This window comes from Schistocerca americana, chromosome 8 (genome assembly GCF_021461395.2).
Source record: "Schistocerca americana isolate TAMUIC-IGC-003095 chromosome 8, iqSchAmer2.1, whole genome shotgun sequence".
Lineage (NCBI taxonomy): Eukaryota > Metazoa > Arthropoda > Insecta > Orthoptera > Acrididae > Schistocerca > Schistocerca americana.
In genome coordinates this window covers 112,125,511-112,150,788 of record NC_060126.1, presented here as the reverse complement: position 1 = coordinate 112,150,788, position 25,278 = coordinate 112,125,511, and the positions used below count along the sequence as shown (strand labels likewise).

At 38.1% G+C, this 25,278-nt stretch overlaps 1 protein-coding gene across 1 annotated transcript in view; it reads right to left on the bottom strand.

The window, feature by feature from the left end:
- Positions 1-25,278, bottom strand: part of LOC124625817 (N-alpha-acetyltransferase 25, NatB auxiliary subunit) — an 85,602-nt gene that overhangs the window by 42,368 nt on the left and 17,956 nt on the right. Inside the window, exons 8-12 of the mRNA XM_047149278.1 lie at positions 22,433-22,602; positions 7,940-8,103; positions 6,397-6,569; positions 5,490-5,659; positions 331-498 (exon numbers count right to left, since the gene is read on the bottom strand). Coding sequence (XP_047005234.1) covers positions 331-498; positions 5,490-5,659; positions 6,397-6,569; positions 7,940-8,103; positions 22,433-22,602 — 845 coding nt within the window. The remainder of the gene's footprint in view (positions 1-330; positions 499-5,489; positions 5,660-6,396; positions 6,570-7,939; positions 8,104-22,432; positions 22,603-25,278) is intronic.

The following is a 25,278-nucleotide window of genomic DNA, read 5'->3' as shown; positions in this document are numbered from 1 at the left end:
TTACTTCCTATATGCTCAAGCCTAAACAATCTCTCACCCTCCTCCTCCAAGTCATTCAGACTAATTTCCAAATTCTCATACAAATCACCATTACATTTGTGTCTGGTGAGGCACTTACCATAGCCATAAATGAGTATGTCCTCTCTGACCATCAGTACAACCTCCTTCTCTCAAATAACTGTACATTAAACACCAGAGGATATAATTATTTGCTCTTCTATACTGACCGCTATATCTCACCACAACTCCATTCTTTTATAAATATTTGAAGGAAAACAAATGAATTAATATTTTCATTAAATAACACATTTTGTTTTATTGTATACTTACAACTGATGTCTGAGCATGTGATCTACAACTCATAAGCTCAAGTAGCTTTTGTTCCACTGAGATAATTGCGTAGTGAATTGAATTGTTCAGTCGTTCCCTAAACTCAACAAACTCCTCAATCTTTAAGAATGAGCCAAACTTGTAAGAGAAGGTCAGGTGGTCCACACTCTGAAAGAAATCAACGTGTCATAAAAGGCTAGAGCAGATGATACAACACAGCATTTTAAATGCAGTTAATACTGTTACCACAAAAGTAAAAAAAGTTCTCTTGTAAATAATCAAAACCACCAGTATTATTTTTCCCAATAGTTGCTTAAACAAATATTTGAAAACATTATATAATATGAGACTATGTAGACTACATCCACTTGGAAATAACTATGTTATGGTTCTTCACACATTGCTGCACTTTTCATCTTACCCATAACAACTAGAATTCCTTTCACCTTAATTATTACTTAAAATTAGGGCTGGATTAAACTATTAATTACAAGTAATAAGGTGTTCTAGCTACAACCAGATAAAAGGTTCCAAAATCCATTAATTGTTTCCATGCAAACTGAACAGTACGCTGGAACTAGTAATACACACTGATGGAAGAAAATCGCAACAACAAAAAAATAATTAATGAAGAGTAATTAAATTTCGGGAATACATTTGTCTTGGTAACATATTTAGGTGATTAACATTTGCAAAATCACAGGTTAATGTAAGCATGAGATTAGCCATTGCAAATGTGAAATGTTGGTGCATTAATAACCGGTGCAGCCAACTAGAATGTTGAATGCAAGCATGCAAACTTGCATGCTTTGTGTTGTACAGTTTGTTGGATGGAGTTCCATGCCTGTTGCACTTTGTCAGTCAATACAGAGATGGTTAATGCCATTTGTGACGTTGGAGTTATCATCTGATGATGTCCCATATGTTTTCAATCGAAGACAGATCTGGTGATTGAGCACATCCAGTCAATATGTTGACACCGTAGAGCATGTCTGTTACAACAGAGATAGAGCATTATCCTATTAGGAAACACCCCTGAAATGCTGTTCATGAATGGTAGCATAACAGGTCGAATCACCTGCCTGACTTACAAATTTCCAGTTAGGTTGCATGAGATAATTGTAGGTCCAGCGTGTCTAGCATGCAGACAAGTTGGCTGGTGGCCCTCAACTGTCCTCCTCCTAATCTATTCACTGTCATCAACGAAAGCAGTCATATCCATAAAATATCTGCGAGTATGTGAACAAAGTGATTTAAAATGGAACAACAACATAAAAGTAATTGCATGTAAGGCAGAAGGCAGACTGATACTACCTAGAAGAATCTTCAGGCAGTGTAGTCCTCCCATAAAGGAAGTAGCTTACAAAACCATAGTTTGACAAATAGTTTAATACTGTTCATTAGTCTGGAGTCTGTACCAGACAGAACTGATATAGGAAGTAGAGAAGATCCAGGGAAGAGCAGCACATTTTGTTACAGATTCTTGTAGTAATTGCAAAAGCCTCATGGAAACACTCATCAAACTCCAGTGAGAGACACTGCAGCAGAGGAGTTCTTCATCATGATGGGGCTTACTATTAAAATTCTGGGAGCGTGTGTTCCTAGAAGAGTCAAACAACATATTGCTTTCCCCTGTGTATATTTCGCAAAACAACCACAAAGGTAAAATTACAGATATTTGAGCTAACAGAGAGGCTTACCAGCAATTGTTCTTACCATGAATAAATTGTGACTAGGACAAGAGAAGGGGAAAGTGACAATGGTACACAGAATATCCTCCACCACACACTACAAGGTGGCTTGCTGAGTGTGGATGTGGATGGTGGATAAAGTAATTATAGGTTCAGAATACAAATCCCCTACCCTGATGAACCATGGCACTCACGGCCAATGGGGTGACTTGCAAGCCTCAGCAATACAGATAGTCATACTGTAGTGCTGCCACAACCGGGGGTGAGGGGGGTGGGGTGGTGGTGGTGGTGGTGGTGGTGGTGGTGGTGGTGGAGGGGTGGTTATATCTGTTGAGAGACCAGACAAACATGTGGTTCCTGAAGAGGGTCAGTGTCCTTTTGAGTAGTTGCAGGGGCAACGGTCTGGATGACTGACTAATCTGGCCTAGTAACATAACCAAAATGGTCTTAATGTTCTGGTACTGTGATTCGCTGGAAGCAAGAAGAAACCACAGCTGAAATTTTTCCCAAGGGCAAGCAGCTCTGCTGTATGATTAACTGATGGTGTCCTCTTGGGTAAAATATTCCATTTGGATCCCCAGGTGAGGTCTACTCAGGGGATGTAGTCATCAAGAGAAACAAAACTGACATCCTACAGATCGGAGCATGGGATGTTAAGAGTCCTTAATCACGCAAGAAGGTAAGAAAATTTAAAAAGGGAAATGGACAGGTTGGAGTTAGATACAGAGGAGATTAGTGAAGTTTGGTGGCAAGAGAAACATGACTTCCAGTCAGGTGAATTGACTGTTATGGATACAAGGTCAAACAGGGGTAATGCAGAAGATGGTTTAATAATGAACAGGAAAATAAAAATACTGGTAAGCTACTATGAACAGCATAGTGATTACATTATTGTAGCCAAGATAGACACAAAGCCAATACCTACCACACTAGTACAAGCTTATACATCAACTAGCTCTGCAGATGGTGAAGAGACTGAAGAAAGTTCAAACATTTAATGGAGACAAAAATTTAATTGTGTTGGTGGACTGGAATTCAATAATAGTAAAAGGAAGAACAGAAAGAAAGGAAAAATAGTTGGTGAATATGGACTGGGGGAAAGGAATGAAAGAGGAAGCCACCTGCTAGAATTTTGTACCTGGAGACTCAGGAATGTTTCAGACTGATTATCTAATGGAAAGACAAAAAATTTTGGAACTAGATTTTAAATTGTAAGGCATTTCCAGGGGCAGATGTGGACTCTTGACCACAATTTATTGCTTAATGAACTGCAGATTAAAACTGACGAAATTGCCAAACGTAGAAAATTAAGGAGATGGGACCTGGATAAGTTGAAAGAACCAAAGGTTGTTGAGAGTTCCAGACGGAGCATTTGCCACCGGTTGACTAGAACTGGGAAAAGGAATACAGTAGAAGATAAATGGGTACCTGTAAGAGCTGAAATAGTGAAGGCAGCAGATCAAATAAGTAAAAAGATAAGGTCCAGCAGATATCATAAGGTGTTACAGGTGATACTGAATGTAACTGAGGAAAGAAGAAAATATAAAAATGCAGGAAATGAAGCAGGTGAAAGGGAATTCAAACAGTTAAAAATGAGACTGACAGGAAGTGCAAAATGGCTAAACAGGAACGGAAAGAGGACATACACAAGGATTTAGAAGTATATTTCAAAGGAAAGATAAATACTACAATAAAATTAAAGAGCTCTTTGGAGAAAAGAGAAACAGCTATATAAATACCAAGAGCTCATATGGAAAACCTGCCCTAAGCAAAGAAGGGAAAGTAGAAAGGTGGAAGGAGTATACAGAGGGTCTGTACAAGGGAGATGAACTTGGAAGCAATATTACAGAAATGGAAGACAATGTAAATAAAGATGACAAGGGAGATATGATACTGTGAGAATAATTTGACAGAGTACTGAAAGACCTAAGTAGAAACAAGGCCCCAGGAGTGCACAACAGTCTGTTAGAACTACTTATAGCCTTGGGAGAGCAAGTTATGATAAAGCTACTCCATCTGGTGCCCAAGACATATGAGACATGCGAAATATTCTCCGACTTTAAGAAGAATGTAATAATTCCAATTTCAAATAAAGTAGTTGCTTACAGGTACGAAAATTACCAAACTATCAGTTCAATAAGTCATGGTTGCCAGTAACTAACACAAATTCTTTACATAAGACTGGAAAAACTGGTAGAACCCAACCTAAGGGAAGACCAGTTTGAATTTTGAAGAAATGTAGGAAGACATGACAATACTGACCCTATGACTTACCTTAGAAGATACGTTAAGAAAAGACAAACGTATGTTTATAGCATTTGTAGAGATAAAGTTTTTGATAATGTTGACTGGACTACGCTCTTTGAAATTCTGATGGTAGTACGGGTAAAATGCAGAGAGTGAAGGGCTATTTACAACTCGTACAGAAACCAGATGGCAGTTATAACAATCGAGGGGCATGACAGAGGGGCAATGGCTGAGAAGGGAGTGAGACAGGTTGTAGCCCATTCGTGTCATTAATCTCGTAGATTGAGCAAGCAGTAAAGGAAAAGAAAGAAAAATTTGAAGTAGAAATTAAAATCCGTGAAGAAGAAATAAAAACTTTGAGGTTTGACGAAGACATTGTAATTCTGTCAGAGACAGCAAAGGATCTGGAAGAGCAGCTGAACAGAATGAACAGTGTGTTGAAAGGAGGATGTAAGATGAACATCAACATAAGCGAAACGAAAGTAATGGAATGCAGTCGAATTAAATCAAGTGATGCTGAGGGAATAAGATTATGTAATGAGCCACTGAAAGCAATAGATGAAATTTGCTATTTGAGCAGCAAAATAACTGATAATGGCTGAAGTTGAGAGTATGTAAAATGTAGACTGCTAATGGCATGAAAAGATTTTCTGAAAATATTTGTTAACATTGGATATAAATTTAAGGTCTCTTCTGAAGGTTTTTGTCTGGACTGTAGCCATTATGGAAGTGAAACATGGGTGATACACAGTTCAGACAAGAAGAGAATAGAAGCTTTTGAAATGTGGTTCTACAGAAGAATGCTGAAGAACAGATGGGTAGATCAGATAACTAATGAAGAGGCACTGAACAGAACTGGGGAGAAAAATTTGGGGTACAACCTGACTAGAAGAAGGGATCAGTTGATAGGACAGTCTGATACATCCCATAGAACATCAATTTAGTACTGGAGGGAAATGAGGGATGTAAAAATTTTAGAGGAAGATCGAGAAATTAATATAGTAAGCAGATTCAGAAGGATGAAGGTTGCAGTAGTTATTCAGAGATGAGCAGGCTTGCACAAGACAGAGTAGCATGGTTAGCTTCATCAAACCAATCTTTAGACTGAAGACTGCCACATCAACAGAATAAAATCCCAGAAGTAATGACTGCAGTTATAAGAAAACTTCTGTCACCTTTTTTAATTCATAGAAGTAATGTTTTGTGAACATTCTAACTTACATCTTTGTAATTACCGCTGAAAAATTTCAGTGTATTTTCATACAAGGTGCTGGCAGCTGTTAACTGACCAGCAGTGTAGAGGTGGCTACAGTGTAGATAACCCAGGGAATCCAGCTGCATATGCTTGATATCCAATAGATCATATATTTGCTGTGCAGCTGCTCCTGCACCTAGAAACACAGATGTTAATTAAAGACAAGTGAACACTTGAATTTACAAAAGATTATACTGAGTTCAGAACTTTTCTTAGTGGAATAATTTTGTGGCACTTATGAAATAATAATGTACTGTTCACAATGTGCATATTTTCTGCAAATAAAAGTAATATGTAACTGTTTAAACTGCACTAAATCTAGAACTGGACACACAAACACACACACACACACACACACACACACACACACAAAGCCAGCCTTCCAAAACTCCAGCGTGAGTGCACAATCAAGTGAAATCAAGTTTTACACCACAGAATACATAGTAAATGTGCTACAGCCAATAGATTCATCAGATATGAAACATTGGAAAAAAGAGGATATTGGAAGAGTTTCTCTGGAAGAGTATTACAGAGTTGGCTCCAAGTTCTGGCAAACAGTTGCACATAAGCTTAATGAATATGAAAGAATCTGAAGTGAGTGTCTTGTATCAAGTGTGAGCTACTGTGTAAAAAGATATTTTTAATGAAAATAAGTTTGGTATGTTTTTAATGCTCCTAACTTAAGTCATGTCAATATTCTTTTGTAGACAATTTCTAAACGCAAAAGCTAAAATTAGCTGGCACATTATTTTAAATCTGATTTATATATTTACCTTTCCAGTTCCTTACATTTAGCCAGAAGAGAACACTTTAATACTGTTGTATCATACACTTAAAGGAATGCAAGTTTGCTGTAATATTATCAGAACTCACCTAACATATTATAAAGCTTGACTAGCAACAGTTTGACATGAAAGTTTGATGGGCTTGAGGTAAGGACACACTCCAATAAGTCTAATGCTTCCCTGAGATGAGAGCTGTCATTTGTCACAGTCCACGCTTCATACAGCACATGTGCAGCCAACAGTGCGTATGAATCATTACTCCTAAGAAAAACAATACAAATTCTGCATACAATATGTACACAAACATTTTGAGAATCGTACAAAAGCATTATGACTTAACCTTGGCAAGATACCACAGCTGACATCACTCCTAAAATTACAAATGTAAATAATTTTTATGAAAGGTAAATTTCTTTTCTCTGCAAACATGACTAGGCTGCAAACGGAAACAAATCAGAAATTGTGTGACTATAATTTTGTTTATTGATAAAATTTTCTAATTGTACAAAGTTCTTGCTAATAGTATTATCACTAATGAGCAATTCTAGTGATACCACACCTTGCAGAACATGTCTGCACATACCACCACTCACAATGACATTTGAATCGCAATCACTGCCAGCTCTTCTGACAAAAGGAAACAGAGTACAGTTTCCAAAGCGAATTTTCCATTCTGTAGCAGAGCGTGTGCCGATATGTAATATCTTGGCAGATTAAAACTCTGTGAAAGAGCAAGACATGAGTTTGGACCATTGCTTTTCATGAGCAAGTGCTCAACTGACTAAGCAACCCAAGTACAACTCATGACCTCTCCTAGAAGATTTACTTCTGCCAGTACCGCATCTCCTTCCTTTGTAGGAGATGAGGTACTGCCAGAAGCAAAGCTGTGAGGACGGGTCGTGCATCATACCTGGGTTGATAGGAGATAATGGCAGAAATAATGTTGTGAGGATAGGTTGTGAGTCATGCCTGGGTACCTCAGTCAGTAGTGGTAGGGCACTTGTTGATGAAAGGCAAAGGTCCTGAGTTGGACTCTCATTCCAGCACACTGTTTTAATCTTGCAGGAAGTTTCAGGGTACTATTTATTATGCAATAATAAGCCCTCAGAAAAATTTGCATTTATTAGAAATGTAGCTATATGAGGGGCAGTCAACATTTTAATTATCAACTCAAAAAATTAATAAAATTATGTAATTAATTTTTTGTTTGTTTGCAGACACAGGTCTATGTTCTTGGTATACACTAAAATCCCGGACAACAGTACCACAGCACACCACTAGAGATAACAAAACAAAATGACAGCCCAGTGACATACTGGAGAATTGTGCAGTAATTAATTTTCAGCAGAGGCAGAAATGTTGCAGCTTCATCATGCCAATCCAGACACTTCTTTATTAATTTGTCTGAAGCAGAGTAACACACTTTGACCTAAATAATTCAGTCATTTTACATATCAACAGATACTCCTCATAATGATACAATGATGCAAAAGTTGTGCAATTCCACAATGCAACAGTACAACACTACAACAGCAGAGCAGCAGTGATTGCAACTGGCAGCCAACACACATTCTCAAATTACAGCATGCACCAAGAAACCACTGATCTCATGAACTTATTTAATTTCTTACCCAAATTCAGTCTGCAGGCTGCCGGCGTTGAAACACTTTCCATGCTCGTAACACCTGAGTAAGTGTGTTACCAATTCTAGTCTTTCACCATCAGTCAGTTGTGAATGTAGGCCCATAGTACGCACCAACTGTATGCTACTTATATGTTGTTGCATTTGCCGTACCTACAAATTAAGGTTCTTCTTTTTAAAAAATTTTTAAAACAAGTGAGACAGCAATCACTGAGTAACTTAATTTTTAATTGTAACAAATAAAATTTTTTTTTTGTTCTAATTTTTTAAGTTTGTTTCTTGCTACTTATTCCAAAACCAACACCAACATTTTTAGTTTAAGGATTTTATTTACTGAATGCAGTTGAAAACGGAAAACATTTAAAACAAAGATATTGATAAAAAAACTGAGCATTTTCAAAACAATTAACCACAGCCACTCAACCTTGTATCTTTATAATTATTCTACAAAATTAATTTTTTGTTTGCAACTCACTATGAATAGGTACAATAGGTCTACTTACTGAAAATATGTGAGCCAGGTGGGAAGACATGTAAAAACACTAAAGGTTTTACAATAACCTAAAGGGAAAGGGAAAATTTGATTTGCTAATGAAACCCAACACAAAAGTTGAAAATTCAGCCATGGATGGCATTTTATATATGTGTGCTGTCATTCGTTACCTTGTAGTCACATCCCATAAAAGGAACATAACAAGCAGTGAGTTTTAGAGGAAATGAAATAAGTAAAGATAAATGGGTACCAAAGGTGTACAGAAGCAAATGACTTGTGAGCAGTGGGACAGCTGGCGAAAGTTACAACCGTGGCCGCACAGCTCGTGAGACATGTCTAAAGTCTGGCTCTAGCTGCCAAAGGCTGTGCTCATGTGTGTGTGAGTTGTCACGCAGGTGTGTGTGTGTGTGGTGTCTCTATAAAGGTCTTATTGGCTGACAGGTAGGGAAACATTCCACGTGGGGAAAAATATATCTAAAATTATGTCTGCTTGTGTCTGTATGTGTGTGTGTGTGTGTGTGTGTGTGTGTGTGTGTGTGTGTGTGCGCGCGTGCGCTCAAGTGTATACCTGTCCCTTTTTCCCCCTAAGGTAAGTCTTTCCGCTCCCGGGATTGGAATGACTCCTTACCCTCTCCCTTAAAACCCACATCCTTTCGTCTTTCCCTCTCCTTCCCTCTTTGCTGATGAAGCAACCGTGGGTTGCGAAAGCTTGATTTGTGTGCGTGTGTGTGTGTGTGTGTGTGTGTGTGTGTGTGTGTGTGTGTGTGTTTGTCTCTGTTTAGATTAGATTAGATTAATACTAGTTCCATGGATCATGAATACGATATTTCGTAATGATGTGGAACGAGTCGAATTTTCCAATACATGACATAATTAGGTTAATTTAACAACATAATTAAGTTAATATAACAACTTTATTTTTTTGTGTTTTTTTGTTTTCTTTATTTTTTATTTTTTTTAATATTTTTGTTTTTTTTTCTTTTTTTTCTTAATTTATATCTAAAAATTCCTCTATGGAGTAGAAGAAGTTGTCATTCAGAAATTCTTTTAATTTCTTCTTAAATACTTGTTGGTTATCTGTCAGACTTTTGATACTATTTGGTAAGTGACCAAAGACTTTAGTGCCAGTATAATTCACCCCTTTCTGTGCCAAAGTTAGGTTTAATCTTGAATAGTGAAGATCCTCCTTTCTCCTAGTATTGTAGTTATGCACACTGCTATTACTTTTGAATTGGGTTTGGTTGTTAATAACAAATTTCATAAGAGAGTATATATACTGAGAAGCTACTGTGAATATCCCTAGATCCTTAAATAAATGTCTGCAGGATGATCTTGGGTGGACTCCAGCTATTATTCTGATTACACACTTTTGTGCAATAAATACTTTATTCCTCAGTGATGAATTACCCCAAAATATGATGCCATATGAAAGCAATGAGTGAAAATAGGCGTAGTAAGCTAATTTACTAAGATGTTTATCACCAAAATTTGCAATGACCCTTATTGCATAAGTAGCTGAACTAAAACGTTTCAGCAGATCATCAATGTGTTTCTTCCAATTTAATCTCTCATCAATGGACATACCTAAAAATTTGGAATATTCTACCTTAGCTATATGCTTCTGATTAAGGTCTATATTTATTAATGGCGTCATACCATTCACTGTACGGAACTGTATGTACTGTGTCTTATCAAAATTCAGTGAGAGTCCATTTACAAGGAACCACTTAGTAATTTTCTGAAAGACAGTATTGACAATTTCATCAGTTAATTCTTGTTTCTCAGGTGTGATTACTATACTTGTATCATCAGCGAAGAGAACTAACTTTGCCTCTTCATGAATATAGAATGGCAAGTCATTAATATATAATAAGAACAACAAAGGACCCAAGACTGACCCTTGTGGAACCCCATTCTTGATAGTTCCCCAGTTTGAGGAATGTGCTGATCTTTGCATGTTACGAGAACTACTTATTTCAACTTTCTGCACTCTTCCAGTTAGGTACGAATTAAACCATTTGTGCACTGTCCCACTCATGCCACAATACTTGAGCTTGTCTAGCAGAATTTCATGATTTACACAATCAAAAGCCTTTGAGAGATCACAAAAAATCCCAATGGGTGGTGTTCGGTTATTCAGATCATTCAAAATTTGACTGGTGAAAGTATATATGGCATTTTCTGTTGAAAAACCTTTCTGGAAACCAAACTGACATTTTGTTAGTACTTCATTTTTACAGATATGTGAAGCTACTCTTGAATACATTACGAGTGTATAACTGTCCTTTTTTTCCCCCCTAAGGTAAGTCTTTCCGCTCCCTTAAAACCCACATCCTTTCGTCTTTCCCTCTCCTTCCCTCTTTCCCGATGAAGCAACCGTTGGTTGCGAAAGCTTGAATTTTGTGTGTATGTTTGTGTGTCTATCAACCTGCCAGCGCTTCGTTTGGTAAGTCACATCATCTTTGTTTTTATATACAATAGAGGGAAACATTCCACATGGGAAAAATATATCTAAAAACAAAGATGCTGTAACTTACCAAACGAAAGCGTTGGTATGTTGATAGGAGACAATAAAAAACACACAAGCACACACACAAATTTCAAGCTTTCGCAACCCAAGGTTGCTTCATCAGGAAAGAGGGAAGGAGAGGGAAAGATGAAAGGATATATATGGGGGTAGGGGTGGGAGGGGGTGGTAGTAGTATGATGTTTGACAGGTTTTCTATTGACACTCAAAATAGAATGCAAATATGCAAAATCATCATGTACTGCTGTTGCATTAGCAAAATTCATTTTAACAATACATGGTGTACTAATATATTCATATTTTTTATAGTTTGAACCATGAATGAAAGCGGGCTGAATACAGATGACCTAGGATAGTAACACATTTTTGTCTTTTCCCATACACTTAAATTTTTAATTATGAGGTCTCTACACAATAAATGGAAAAAGACAACAAACACAATTGCATAAAGTTCCAAGTGAAATTTGTGACTAAATTGAGGATTTTTTGGTAAGGAGGAAGCAATATGTTATCTTGGATTCAGAGTAATCAATAGATGTAGAAGTAACTTCGGGTATGCCCCAGGGAAGTGTATTGGAACCCTTGCTGTTCATAGTGTGTGTTAATGACCTTGCAGTCAAAATTAAAAATAAACTGAGACTTTTTGCAGATGTGCAATTATCTATAAGAAAGTGCTGTCTGAAAGAACTTGCATAAATATTTGATCAGATCTTGATAAGATTCCACAGTGGTGCAAAAACTTTTAATTTGCTTTAAACGTTCAGAAATGTGTAATTGTGCACTTTACAAAACAAACAAAAAAACATAGTATTCTACTGTAATATCAATGGGTAACTGTTGGAATCAGTTAGCTTCTACAAATACCTTGGTGTAACACTTTCTAGATGAAATGGACTTATCACTTAGACTCAGTCATGGTAAAACAGGTGATAGGCTTTGGTGTATTGGTAGAATACTCGGAAAATGCAATCATTCTACAAAGGAGATAGCTTGTGAATCACTCTGGACCCATTCTGTGTGACCCATTCTGGAATATTGCTCAAGTGTGTAGCACCCGTATCAAACAGGACTAACAGCGGGCACTGAACATATACCGAGAAGGGCAGCACACATGGTATCACGTTTGTTTGATCCATGGGAGAATATCACAGAGATGGTGAAGAAACTGAACTGGAAGACTCTTGAAGATAGACAAACTATCCTGTGAAAGCTTCCTTACTGAGTTGCAAGAACCAACTTGAAATGATATATCAAGGAATTTACTTCAAGTCTAAATTTATCACTTCTGTAGGGATCATTGGAACAAGATTAGATTAATAATAATGTACATAGCTGCATTTAAATAGTTATTCGTTCTCTGCTCCATATGCGAATTGAACTGGAACAAGCCCTAATAACTGTACGGTGGGACATACTCTCTGTCATGCACATCACAGCAATATGCAGAGTATAAATGTACAGGATAACCACACTGTTATATGCAGTTCCGAAAGGCGCTGCACTAACCAATAGCTTCTTATTTCTCAGCACATCTATTAAAAAATTGCTGTTTGGTTATTGGTACAGCATGTCAGTGGCCCAGGAAATATATTACTTCTTGCACATTGTTCTTCCTCTTGTTTTTGGTCATCTGAGAACCACACTAATTTGGATCAACTTCTTTCCTTTTGGTCTTTATTCTCGTCCAATAGTCTTTCATTCATGTACTTTGAAATAATCTTGATTCACCTGCCCACAATGTTTTTGTGCTGGGTCTATTCTGCCCTGGATATCGATGGCATCGATAACTTTCCGCCTGAAAGTTACTCAGCTTGAAACCTCTTTTTCCTTTACTCCCCTATCTTCTGGATCCCTTTGAACTCCTTGAATCCAGCATATTTTAATACTCTTGTTGACAAGATACTCCAATATCTTAAGTGTAACCCTTCTTTAGGCAATTCTATGGGTGCCCAAAGAACATAATCCTTTACTTGATGTATGTCCGAGACCTTCTCAACCTGGGCATACAGTTCTTGGTTTGCTTGCCTTCTATATTGACAGCCTCCTGTTGCTGAATTCCTAGCATCTTCCCATAAAGCCTTTGTTCCGAAAATTCTAGCCTCTTAAGTTATCCTGTTCTTACAAGTAACATGTTCTCTTATGTGTATAAGACCAGAGTGGGTAACTGTCTAGTAAAGTCTTAATTTTGTATTGCTCAAAAGATTCTTCTTATTATAACACAAATTGTTGATGGTGTACAATAACCGTCCACAAATTGGTTTCAGGTTTTTTATTCAAAAAGTACTGTCATCGGATTTGAATTTTTTACACTTCATCATCACACAGTTTTTCATGCTTCCATCAATACATATTATACATTGGTTTCATGTTAATCGCCCTAGGATAAACAATAATTTGCAAATTACAAACATGTAACCAAAATGGTTGCACTGCATATTTGTTTTGGAATGTAACTTATGTGAAATGTCCACGTGGCGCTTTTTTATTACCAGTTTTCTTCCAACGAAATGCATCCTTAACGATGTTTGTACTCCTATTTTCACAGTAAAAAATATTGCACCGCTTTGAAAGTACTTTCGTTTGGTCACAAGATGAATTTTCACTGTGCACTATGTTTTGATTTACAGCATACAAAAACAAATACACAGTTTGCAAAGTACATCAAAGAGGCTACAGTGCAATCGCACATTTTTGGGGGGGGATGAAGGTAATGTAAATTACTGTTATGTTAGACTGAAATAGTGTTTAACATTAAATCTAGGGCATTAAACGTAGACAGAAATCAAATATACATCGGATTTTGTGAAATACAGCATTACAAACTCATTTTATACAATGGATAGTTAAAAAATCTACTCACAAAGCGACGGCAGGGGAACATACACACAAAAGGGATTAATGTTTATAAGCCAGTCACTCCGTCTTCTAGGTAGAAGAATTGATGGGAAGGAAAAGGGGTAAAGGAAAAAGACTGGAGAAGTTCAGAGAAAGGGGTACAGTTCATAAAAGTCACCCAGAACCCTGGGTCAGTGGAGACTTACCAGGCGGGATGAAAAGGAAAGGCTGATTGTTGGGAATTGCACTGGATGAGATTTGAAAACTTGAGAGCTTAAAGATGGAAGACAGGTACATATATTCAAGACAAAGATTAGTACTGAAACATTGTGCACGAGTTAATAAGAGTGAAGAGTTAAGTGCATTATATGTAACAGAGGTGGGAGGGCGGGACGGCGAAAAATAGACAGGTCAGAAAATGAAAGATGTAGGAAACTAAAATGGAGTGAAGAAAGTAGTAGTTACTGTGAAGAAATGCCGAGATGGAAGGAATTAACATAAATTAAGGCCAGGTTGGTGGCAAGAACCAAGGGGAAGTTGTAAAGCTAGTTCCCACCTACGGAGTTCTGGAAAATTGGTGTCTGGGGGAAAAATCCAAATGGTGCATGTGGTGAAACAAGCACCGAGATCATGACTGTCATGTTGTACAGCATGCTCTGCAACAGGATATTGTGTGTTGCCTGCATATACCCTCTGCCTATGCGCATTCATCCTTACTGAGAACTGTGAGGCGCTCATGGCAACGCAAAAGGCTGAACAGTGTTTACGTAACAGCTGGTATATGACGTGTACCATTTCACGGGTGACTTTCTCTTTTATACTAATGTTTTACCCGTTACAGGTCTGGAATAGGTGGTGGTATGAGGGCGCCTAGGACAAGTCTTGCAGCGGGGATGGTCACAAGGGTTAGAGCCCTATGGTAGGGAGATGGGTGCAGAAGCTGCATAGGGCCTGACAAGGATATTGCGAAGATTGGAAAACAATGAAAAGCTATTCTAGGTGTGGTGGGCAAAATCTCTGACAGCCTTGTTGTGGCTGATTAATACGTTCAAGACCAGGATAATACTGAGTGACCAGTGGTGTGCTCGAAAGTTGTTTTTTGGTGGGATCAGCAGCATCAAGATTGGATGCAATGGCCCAGGAAATCTACTTTTGAACTAGGCTGTTGGGATAATTACATCCAGTGAAGGCTGAAGTGAGAGTGGTGTAGAGTCACCTGTGAAATGGTACACATCACATACCAGCTATTATGTAAACACTGTTCGGCCTTTTGTGTTGGCATGATCACCACACAGTTCTCGGTAAGAATGAATGGGTATAGGAAGAGGGTATATACAGGCAACACACAATATCATGTTGCAGAGCAAACTGTACAACATGACAGTCAAGACTTCAGTGCCTGTTTCACCATATGCACCTCCTGGATTTTTCCCTAAGACACCAGTTTTTCAGAACTCCACTGATGGGAACTAGCATTACAACATGTCCTTGGCTCTCGCCACCCACCTGGCCTTAATTTATGTTAATTCCTTCTGTCTCAGCATTTCTTCACTGTAACTACTACTTTCTTCACTCTACTTTAGTTTCCCACATCTTTCATTTTCTGACCTGTCTATTTTTCGTCATCCCTCCTCCCACCTCTGTTACATACAATGCACTTAGCTCTTCTCTCTTATTAACTCATGCACAATGTTTTAGTACTAATCTTTGTCTTGCATATTTACTCTGTCTTACGCCTTTAAGATCTCAGGTTTTCAAATCTCGTCCAGTGCAGTTCCCAACAATAAGTCTTTCCTTCTCATGCCGCCTATTAAGTCTCTCCTGACCTGGGTTTCTGAGTGACTTTTCTGAACTATAGCTATTTTCCCAAACCTCTCCAGTCCTTTTCCTTCACCCCTCCTCCTTCCCCTTCAACTCTTCTGCCAGAAGAAGGAGTCACTGGACTATCAGGCTAATTGTGTGATTGGAGTGAAGAGTTCCTATATAACAGAATGCAGCATGTCATTCTCAATGGAAAGAAGTCTTCTGAAGTAAGAGTGATTTCTGGTGTGCCGCAGGGGAGTGTCATAGGACCTTTGCTATTCACAGTATACATAAATGACCTTGTGGATAACATCGGAAGTTCACTGAGGCTTTTTGCGGATGATGCTGTGGTATATTGAGAGGTTGTAACAATGGAAAATTGTACTGGAATGCAGGAGGATCTGCAGCGAATTGACGCATGGTGCACGGAACGGCAATTGAATCTCAATGTAGACAAGTGTAATGTGCTGCGAATACACAGAAAGAAAGATCCCTTATCATTTAGCTACAATATAGCAGGTCAGCAACTGGAAGCAGTTAATTCCATAAATTATCTGGGAGTAGGCTTTAGGAGTTATTTAAAATGGAATGACCATATAAAATTAATCGTCGGTAAAGCAGGTGCCAGACAGATTCATTGGAAGAATCCTCAGGAAATGCAGTCTGAAAACAAAGGAAGTAGGTTACAGTACACTTGTTCGCCCACTGCTTGAATACTGCTCACCGGTGTGGGATCCGTACCAGATAGGGTTGATAGAAGAGATATAGGAGATCCAACGGAGAGCAGCGCGCTTCGTTACAGGATCATTTAGTAATCGCGAAAGCGTTACAGAGATGATAGATAAACTCCAGTGGAAGACTCTGCAAGAGAGACGCTCAGTAGTTCGGTACGGGCTTTTGTTGAAGTTCACCGAGGAGTCAAGCAGTATATTGCTCCCTCCTACGTATATCTCATGAAGAGACCATGAGGATAAAATCAGAGAGATGAGAGCACTCACAGAGGTATACCGACAATCTTTGTTTCCACGAACAATACGAGACTGGAATAGGACGGAGAACCGATAGAGATACTCAAGGTACCCTCCGCCACACACCGTCAGGTGGCTTGCGGAGTACGGATGTTGATGTAGATAGCTTATAAAAGTTAATCCCTTTAGTGCATGTGTTCCCCTGCCGTTCCTTGGTGAGCAGACTTGTTATCTTTCTAGGTACATTGTTGTTGTTGTGGTCTTCAGTCCTGAGACTGGTTTGATGCAGCTCTCCATGCTACTCTATCCTGTGCAAGCTTCTTCATCTCCCAGTATGTACTGCAGCCTACATCCTTCTGAATCTGCTTAGTGTATTCATCTCTCGGTCTCCCTTTATGATTTTTACCCTCCACGCTGCCCTCCAATACTAAATTGGTGATCCCTTGATGCCTCAGAACATGCCCTACCAACCAATCCCTTCTTCTAGTCAAGTTGTGCACAACCTCCTCTTCTCCCCAACCCTATTCAATACCTCCTCATTAGTTATGTGATCTACCCACCTTATCTTCAGCATTCTTCTGTAGCACCAAATTTCGAAAGCTTCTATTCTCTTCTTGTCCAAACTAGTTATCGTCCATGTTTCACTTCCATACATGGCTACACTCCATACAAATACTTTCAGAAACGACTTCCTGACGCTTAAATCTATACTCGATGTTAACAAATTTCTCTTCTTCAGAAACGATTTCCTTGCCATTGCCAGTCAACATTTTATATCCTCTCTACTTCGACCATCATCAGTTACTTTGCTTCCCAAATAGCAAAACTCCTTTACTACTTTAAGTGTCTCATTTCCTAATCAAATTCGCTCAGCATCACCTGATTTAATTTGACTACATTCCATTATCCTCATTTTGCTTTTGTTGATGTTCATCTTATATCCTCCTTTCAAGACACTGTCCATTCCGTTCAACTGCTCTTCCAAGTCCTTTGCTGTCTCTGACAGAATTACAATATCATCGGCGAACCTCAAAGTTTTTACTTCTTCTCCATGAATTTTAATACCTACTCCGAATTTTTCTTTTGTTTCCTTTACTGCTTGCTCAATATACAGATTGAATAACATCGGGGAGAGGCTACAACCCTGTCTCACTCCCTTCCCAACTACAGCTTCCCTTTCATGCCCCTCGACTCTTATAACTGCCATCTGGTTTCTGTACAAATTGTAAATAGCCTTTCGCTCCCTGTATTTTACCCCTGCCACCTTCAGAATTTAAAAGAGAGTATTCCAGTTAACATTCTCAAAAGCTTTCTCTAAGTCTACAAATGCTAGAAATGTAGGTGACTGTGGAAAAACAAACTTCCTTGAGAATGTATTTAAGTGCAAGAAAACTGTTAATACAAATGTGCCAGATGGACATTTCACTTAAGTTGCATTCCAACACAAATACATAGCACAGCCATTTTGGTTACACATTTGTAATTTGTAAATTATTGTTTATCCTAGGGCACTTAACAGGAAACCAATTTATAATACATACTGATGAAAGAATGAAAAAAACTGTGTGATGATGAATGGTAAAAATTTCGAAACTTTTAACAGTACTTTTTGAACAATGAAACCAATTCGTGGCTGGTTGCTGGACACCATCAACAATTTATTTTATATAACAGCCATGGTCTCCTACCATGTCTACATATGATAAAATTTCATTCTTCTTATTGTATATGTACATAGGAAGTTAGCTTGCTAGATTTATCTTGTTTGTTTGTGAATCCGTGGATCCTTTTTCCGTCAGAGCAGTTTTTATCCTTTCTCCAAGGCATTTAGATGTCCCTACCTTCTGAATTTTTCCTCCACTAGATGTTTGTCATATACTGTCTCCTCAACAGCAACCTGGAAACATGCTTTAGCCGCTGGTGGTTGGTTTTGTTAATTTAGTTGTGCCATTGTTTTCTGTTCTTCCTAATTTGATTCAGTATCTCTTCATTAGTTATCTGATCTACTCACCTAATCTTCAGCATTCTTCTGTAGCAACATATTTCAAAAGCTTCTACTCTCCTCCTTTCCTTACTGCTGACTGTGTATGTTCAAGTTACATATGAATACCTTCAGAAAATACTTCCTTCCTTACATTTAGATTCATATTTGATGTTTAAATATTTCTCCTCTTCAAAAATGCTTTTCTTGCTACAGTCAGTCAGCATGCTAAATCCTTTACCTCTGTCACTGCCACACACATGGTAATGGAAAGTTATAGTAGGATGCAATAAATCAGGAGCAAAGGTAACAACTCGCGCAACACAAGAGATACTGAGATGTTGGAAGGCATGTAACAAGACTGCAAACTTCATTAGCTTTCAAACGACTCCTTTTTCGTTCAAAAATCAAACAATGGAAAATCCAGGATGAAATGTAACACCACCAGAGAAGGAAAGTTGCTACTCACCATTTATCTGAGATGCTGAGTCACGATAGGCACAACAAAAAGATTCACACAATTATAGCCATTAAGGCCTTTGTCAGCAGTATACACACACACACACACACACACACACACACACACACAAAAATGCGAACCACGGTGTGGTTTCAACTCTCTGAGACTTCAGACGTGTGTGCACGTTTGTGTGTGTGTGTGTGTGTGTGTGTGTGTGTGTGTGTGTGTGTGTCTACTGCTGACAAAGGCCTTAATGGCCGAAAGCTATAATTGTGTAAATCTTTTTGTTGTGCCTACCGCGACTCAGCATCTCCACTATATGGTGAGAAGCAACTTTCCTTTTTCCCCCACATACACACGAGCCTTCCCCAAGTCGTCATCACTTATTTTGTTGCCCAAGTAGTAAAACATCTCTACTGCTTTCTGTGGCTCATTTTCTAATCTAACTCGTTCATCACTGACTGATTTTATTTTGATAAATTCCATTACCCTGAATAATGCAGCAGATAATCAAGTAGTCAAGAGAACAATCTCTAGGTTCACAACAACAGACTTAGGCAAGGACAATAATACACAATACACACCTATCTTCTGAGATAAGTTTTAAGGTCAGTATTGCCTCACATGTTCCCACATTTCTCTGGAAGCCAAAACTAATCTCCCTCAGGATCGGCTTCTACCAGCCTTTTGATTCTTCTACAAACAATGCTTGCTACTAATTTGCAACCATAACGTACTTCACCTGTATGGCAAATCTTGAATATCAGGTGGAATTGTTTTGTAATGGATGGCTCTCCGAAAGACTTCAATAACTCTGAGGAAACATTGTCAACTCCATGGGCCTTTTTTCTTTTAATAAGGATATATTGTAACATTCTATTACCTTGTGTCACTGACAAACCTAATAGGGTATAAAACAAACGACTAAATAACCAACAGGGATGGTATTGGCATTCTAGAAATCTGGAGTTGAGAAATCAGAGATGGTGATGTAGTTGTAACAAGATAGTTACAGTTTTAATGTCTCCATGAAATAGAGTGTATGAACAGATCATTATTGGGTGAGTAGGGGGAGAGGAGATGGTTGGCGGGTAGCAGGCGGTGGGTAGGGGGGGGGGGGGGAGACCAAACTTGACGAGTTAGTGGCAACAACATAATTGATAAACTATTTTTTGCTTCGGGTATTCATGAGTGTATGTGATGAGCTTCCTGCTTTCAATAAAATTTATGTCACCCTCAAGACTGACTGCACAATATTTAGGAAAACACAAGAAAAACTTTATCTGTGGATGATGTGGTGCTGAATTTTATGTTCACCATTAGCCTACTGAACGAACTATATAAAGCATCAGGCCTTGGAATCTGAAGCAGGATGACTGTATGGCATACAACATTCTGACTGTCCATTCTGTCAAAGTCTCCAATAAATATTCTGGCAAACTATCCATGTATTGTTTTTCAATAACTTTCAACATAATTTTTTTTCTCTTATTCTCTTTGTGTATATATCAGTGCCAATGTCTCTTGTTGCTTAGATGGAAGATACTATTTTATTTATCTTAAAACAATTTAATCTCTCACTCTGACAGTTTCTCTCTGTTCTGTTATTTCTCCTTTTAATAGAAATAAGTGAACAGTTTACTGAGCAGTCAATGCTGAGGTAGTGACATATGCAAATGAACAGTGGTAGTATTTGCCTGAAGTGATTTAGGAAAATTACTTGAGACATGTGGGTTATCAGGTGAGGATATGAACCTTGTCTCCCCCCACCCCCTGCTACAAATGAGAGTCTTGTGTCTTAATCATTGTCCCACCTCACATCATTCAGCATCTCCATCCAGTTTCAATTACATGAAAAGATCACTATAGATTTTTGCAATAAATACTAATTTTACAATTTTTTAAAACATATACTCCCAATAGATCTTCAGCAACTGCAAATGATATTGTAACATGAGTTTTTCCACATCTCCTTAATGAATCTTCTAAAATTCTTTCCACTAGAGATGTGTTCCTTCAGCATGTTATTTATATGAGAAGACAGTAATGAATGATCAGCTGCCACCCAGGTGGCACTTCTAACTAGTCACACATAATCAACATTGTGCACACTCTGCAAAAACAAGAGACAGAAAAAATTAAAAAACCACCACCACAACTAGACACTGTGCAAAAGCTAAAATCAGCATCATGCACCTAATCCGGCATGGCTGGCCTGGCTCACAACATTTAAGCATCTCAGTGGAATTACGAAGAATGGAGGCGGCTAGTAAAATTTTATTTTACAGTCAGCCTCAGAAACTACCAATAACACGGAATTTGGTAAACAAAGGTCCACGTTATACAAAATGCATTTTCCCCCGTCACATTATATTTTATTGAACTAAATTATCATCAGTGTTCCATAAACTACAAGTATTTTATGATTAAATTTTGCTGGAGATTCAGAAACAGTGGTTTTTCAAGCTACTGCAATACAATTCATTTAGTTACAGCACATCCTGGTGTATTTTGGTTGTCACATGTACATAAACAAAATGTTCACATTTAAGTCGAGAAACACAAGGCACTGAAGAGCACTAAATGGTGTGTGTGTGTGTGTGTGTGTGTGTGTGTGTGTGTGTGTGTGTGTGTGGGCGCGCGCGTGACGAAGGTCATATGGACCGAAATCTAATTTGTGACAGTCTTAATGTTGGGCCTATCTCAGCATCTCTGCTATATGGCGAGTCACAACTTTTCTTTTAATAATATTGTTACATTCCATCCTGGATTTTCCATTGGTTGAAAGTGCATATGAAGATGGAAATACTCTCAGGTACAGGCAGCATCATCATTAATAAAGTATTCGATACATATTGTTTTACTAGAATTAACAGTACCTCAACTCATGATGATAAATGCTCTTGTTGCCTATAAAAATTAAGGTTTTATAGGCCGGAAAATGCTTATGTAAAAAATCTTACATCTTTTAATATGCATCATTTCTTTCCCCATGTATATCCTCCCAGTGTCACCTGCACTCACAACTCTACAGAAATACTGGATGTATTTCGCATTTTCACACCATAATACACATCTCAAAAAGAATATTTCATAATAATAAGTTATCTGGCATATTTTTGTAGCTTGTGGAGAGCAACAACAGCTACAAACTGGTTTACCACAGAAGAGAGAATGATTTGTTCTATTAAATTGTGTATTCTTCAATCAATCTAGGCAGCACATAACTTGGTATCATTTTGCTCAGGTGACAAACCAAAAGAGGCAGCTAATGTAAGTATATAGCCACAAACAAAAATGAAAGTAATGATCAAGTTAGCGTATGTTTATTAATTAATAAATATACACAAAACAAATGCAGTAATGTGAACAATTACTGCTGTCGAGTAAGTCATTATATATTGTAGGAACATACCGTTGCTGGCATTTCTCTACCCTGCAGTCCAACAGTCTGTTCCACTTGAGATACAAATTCCTGGTGGCGATCCTCGGGCAGAAGAGAAACAAACCTCTTTAAGTCAGACACACAACAAGGTTTATCGCTGAAATTCCTGAAGTACGCCATCATCAAGTCCACAATGTCACCTATTCAAAAATTCCAAACTGAGTGATGCTAACAGGGTCAAACACAAGGATACACAATATTCAATACTTTAATAAAAGTTTAAAATAAGTAAGATGAAAATGGAACATATAAAGTTCGATTAACTTTCCTCTATTAACAATGTAATGCTCCTACGAAACTATGTTTCTTTTTTTTAATTATAGCAATAACATATTTTAAGTTTTAATCTTCACATCAGTCACCATATACAGTATTATAAATTGTAAAACTTCTATTTCAGTGCCACCTCCGCTTAGTTAAATGTCTTTTTTACAAATGATCATACAGACCAGATTCTGTATTCGTACTACCAGCAGGAAAGGTGCATAAGAGAATGTGATAAGCTACAAACTTTGAACAAATAAAATGAGAAAGAAATGTAACAGATAAATTAATAAAAGGGAGAAAGAGATGTGGGATACATATACTGGAATTATCGCTTGTGCCTTGTCCCGCGGTTACGCAGGGTTGGCCATGGTTAATTGGATTTGGCATGTTAATTTTAAGGGGTGGCCGGATGCCCTTCCTGCAGCCACCCTGTACCCCCTAGGATGGAATTAGTTTACCTCAACTGTCTGTGTCTAGTGGAATCCATGAAATAGTGTGAATGTTTTCAGATGTCTGCGAGCTGTGTAACTGAGGCGGAACATAGGGACCAGCCCGGTATTCATCTAGTAGGATGTGGAAAACTGCCTAAAAACCACATCCAGGATGGCCGGCACACCGACCCTCGTCGTCAATCCATCGGGCGGATTTGATCCAGGGCCGGCGCGCCTACCCGAGTCCAGGAAGCAGCGCGTTAGCGCTCTCGGCTACCCTGGTGGGTGTGGGATACATGTACTGGAATGGCTGCTGTTAAATCGTGCTCATAACTAATTACGTCGTAATAAATGTATTGAATGTAATTACATGCAGAAGTTGCTGGATTTTTCTTATTTATTTATTTATTTTTTTACTCTCAGTGCAATACGAGACACAATCATTGTGGATGAAACATTAATACAGTTGATAATGAACACATATAAAAACAGTTCATAGGCTGTTATTTTAAAAAAGGTATAAACTATTTTACATGCAACCTGTAAATGATTGCATACACAGTAAATCCTCGCTAATTTGAAATCTGTGACCGTTCAGACTGGTCTTTTGTCGTGAACTAAAATATGGCCTTACTGTACCAGAAATAATTTCTACCAACTGTAAAATGTTGCATGCATCACCTCTCTTCTAGTTCACTTCACATGTGGCCAATAACAAGTAATGTGTCTATCATCGTCAGTCACAAGCACACAACAAAATCAAAGCCTACTCAGTTGCTCAAGCTCACACAATGACTTATGTAAAATCCCATGTTTGTAATTGCTTAAAAGTGTATTGTAGTGTCATTCAGTACAATACAGACACCAATATGCGTGTTAGGAGTATACACAAATACTTAAGTTTAGAAGATAAAATGAGATTTCTTGATAAAATCCAAGCTGGGTTTTTGTACAGAGTGTAATGAGAAGAGTTTGGATTTGCTAAGCCAACTTTTGATAGTATAAGAAAAATCGCAATAAAATTTTGTACAAGGCCTTAAAGCAACATGAAATAACTGGAAAATGAAAACTTAAAACTGCATTAAAACTGACCACCATCATTGGTACTCTGTACAGTTCGCACAAACAACACTCTTTTGGAGTTCCTGGAAGTGGAGTCGAGCTGCAAGAGAAGAAAGAGGAGGTGGTAAACTTGAGCAACAGGTTTCCAGCTCAGTACTAGATATCTATTCAGATTACATACTCCAAGAGAATAGTGTGTGGGAAAGGTTTCAAGTGTATTTGTTATTGTATATTGTAAATCAAAACATGTGGTGCACATCGTAAATTCGTTTTGTGACCGAACGAAAGTGGTTTCAATGCAGTGCAACATTTTTGACTGTTAAAATACAAACATCCTTGAGAATGTATTTCATGGTATGAAAACTGCTAATACAAATGCACAAGATGGACATTTCACGTAAGTTGCATTCCAACACAAATATGTAATGCAACCATTTAGGTTACACATTTGTAATTTGTTGGTTGGTTTGTGGGGGTTGAAGGGACCAGACTACTTGTAATTTGTAAATTGTTGTTTATTCTAGGAAAGCATACAGGAAACCAATGTATAATCTGTAGTGATGAAAGCACAAAAAAACCATCTACTGATGGAAAAAAAAGAAAAAAAAAAGAAAGAAAAGAAAAAAAAAATTGAAACAGGTAACGGTACTTTTTGAATGTTGTAGTTGTTGTGGTCTTCAGTCCTGAGACTGGTTGGATGCAGCTCTCCATGCTACTCTATCCTGTGCAAGCTTCTTCATCTCCCAGTACCTACTGCAGCCTACATCCTTCTGAATCTGCTTAGTGAATTCATCTCTTGCTCTCCCCGATTTTTACCCTCCACACTGCCGTCCAGTACCAAATTGGTGATCCCTTGATGCATCATCAGAACATGTCCTACCAACCGATCCCTTCTTCTAGTCAAGTTGTGCCATAAACTCCCCTTCTCCCCAATTCTATTCAATACCTCCTCATTAGTTATGTGATCTACCCATCTAATCTTCAGCATTCTTCTGTAGCACCACATTTCGAAAACTTCTATTCTTTTCTTGTCCAAACTATTTATTGTCCATGTTT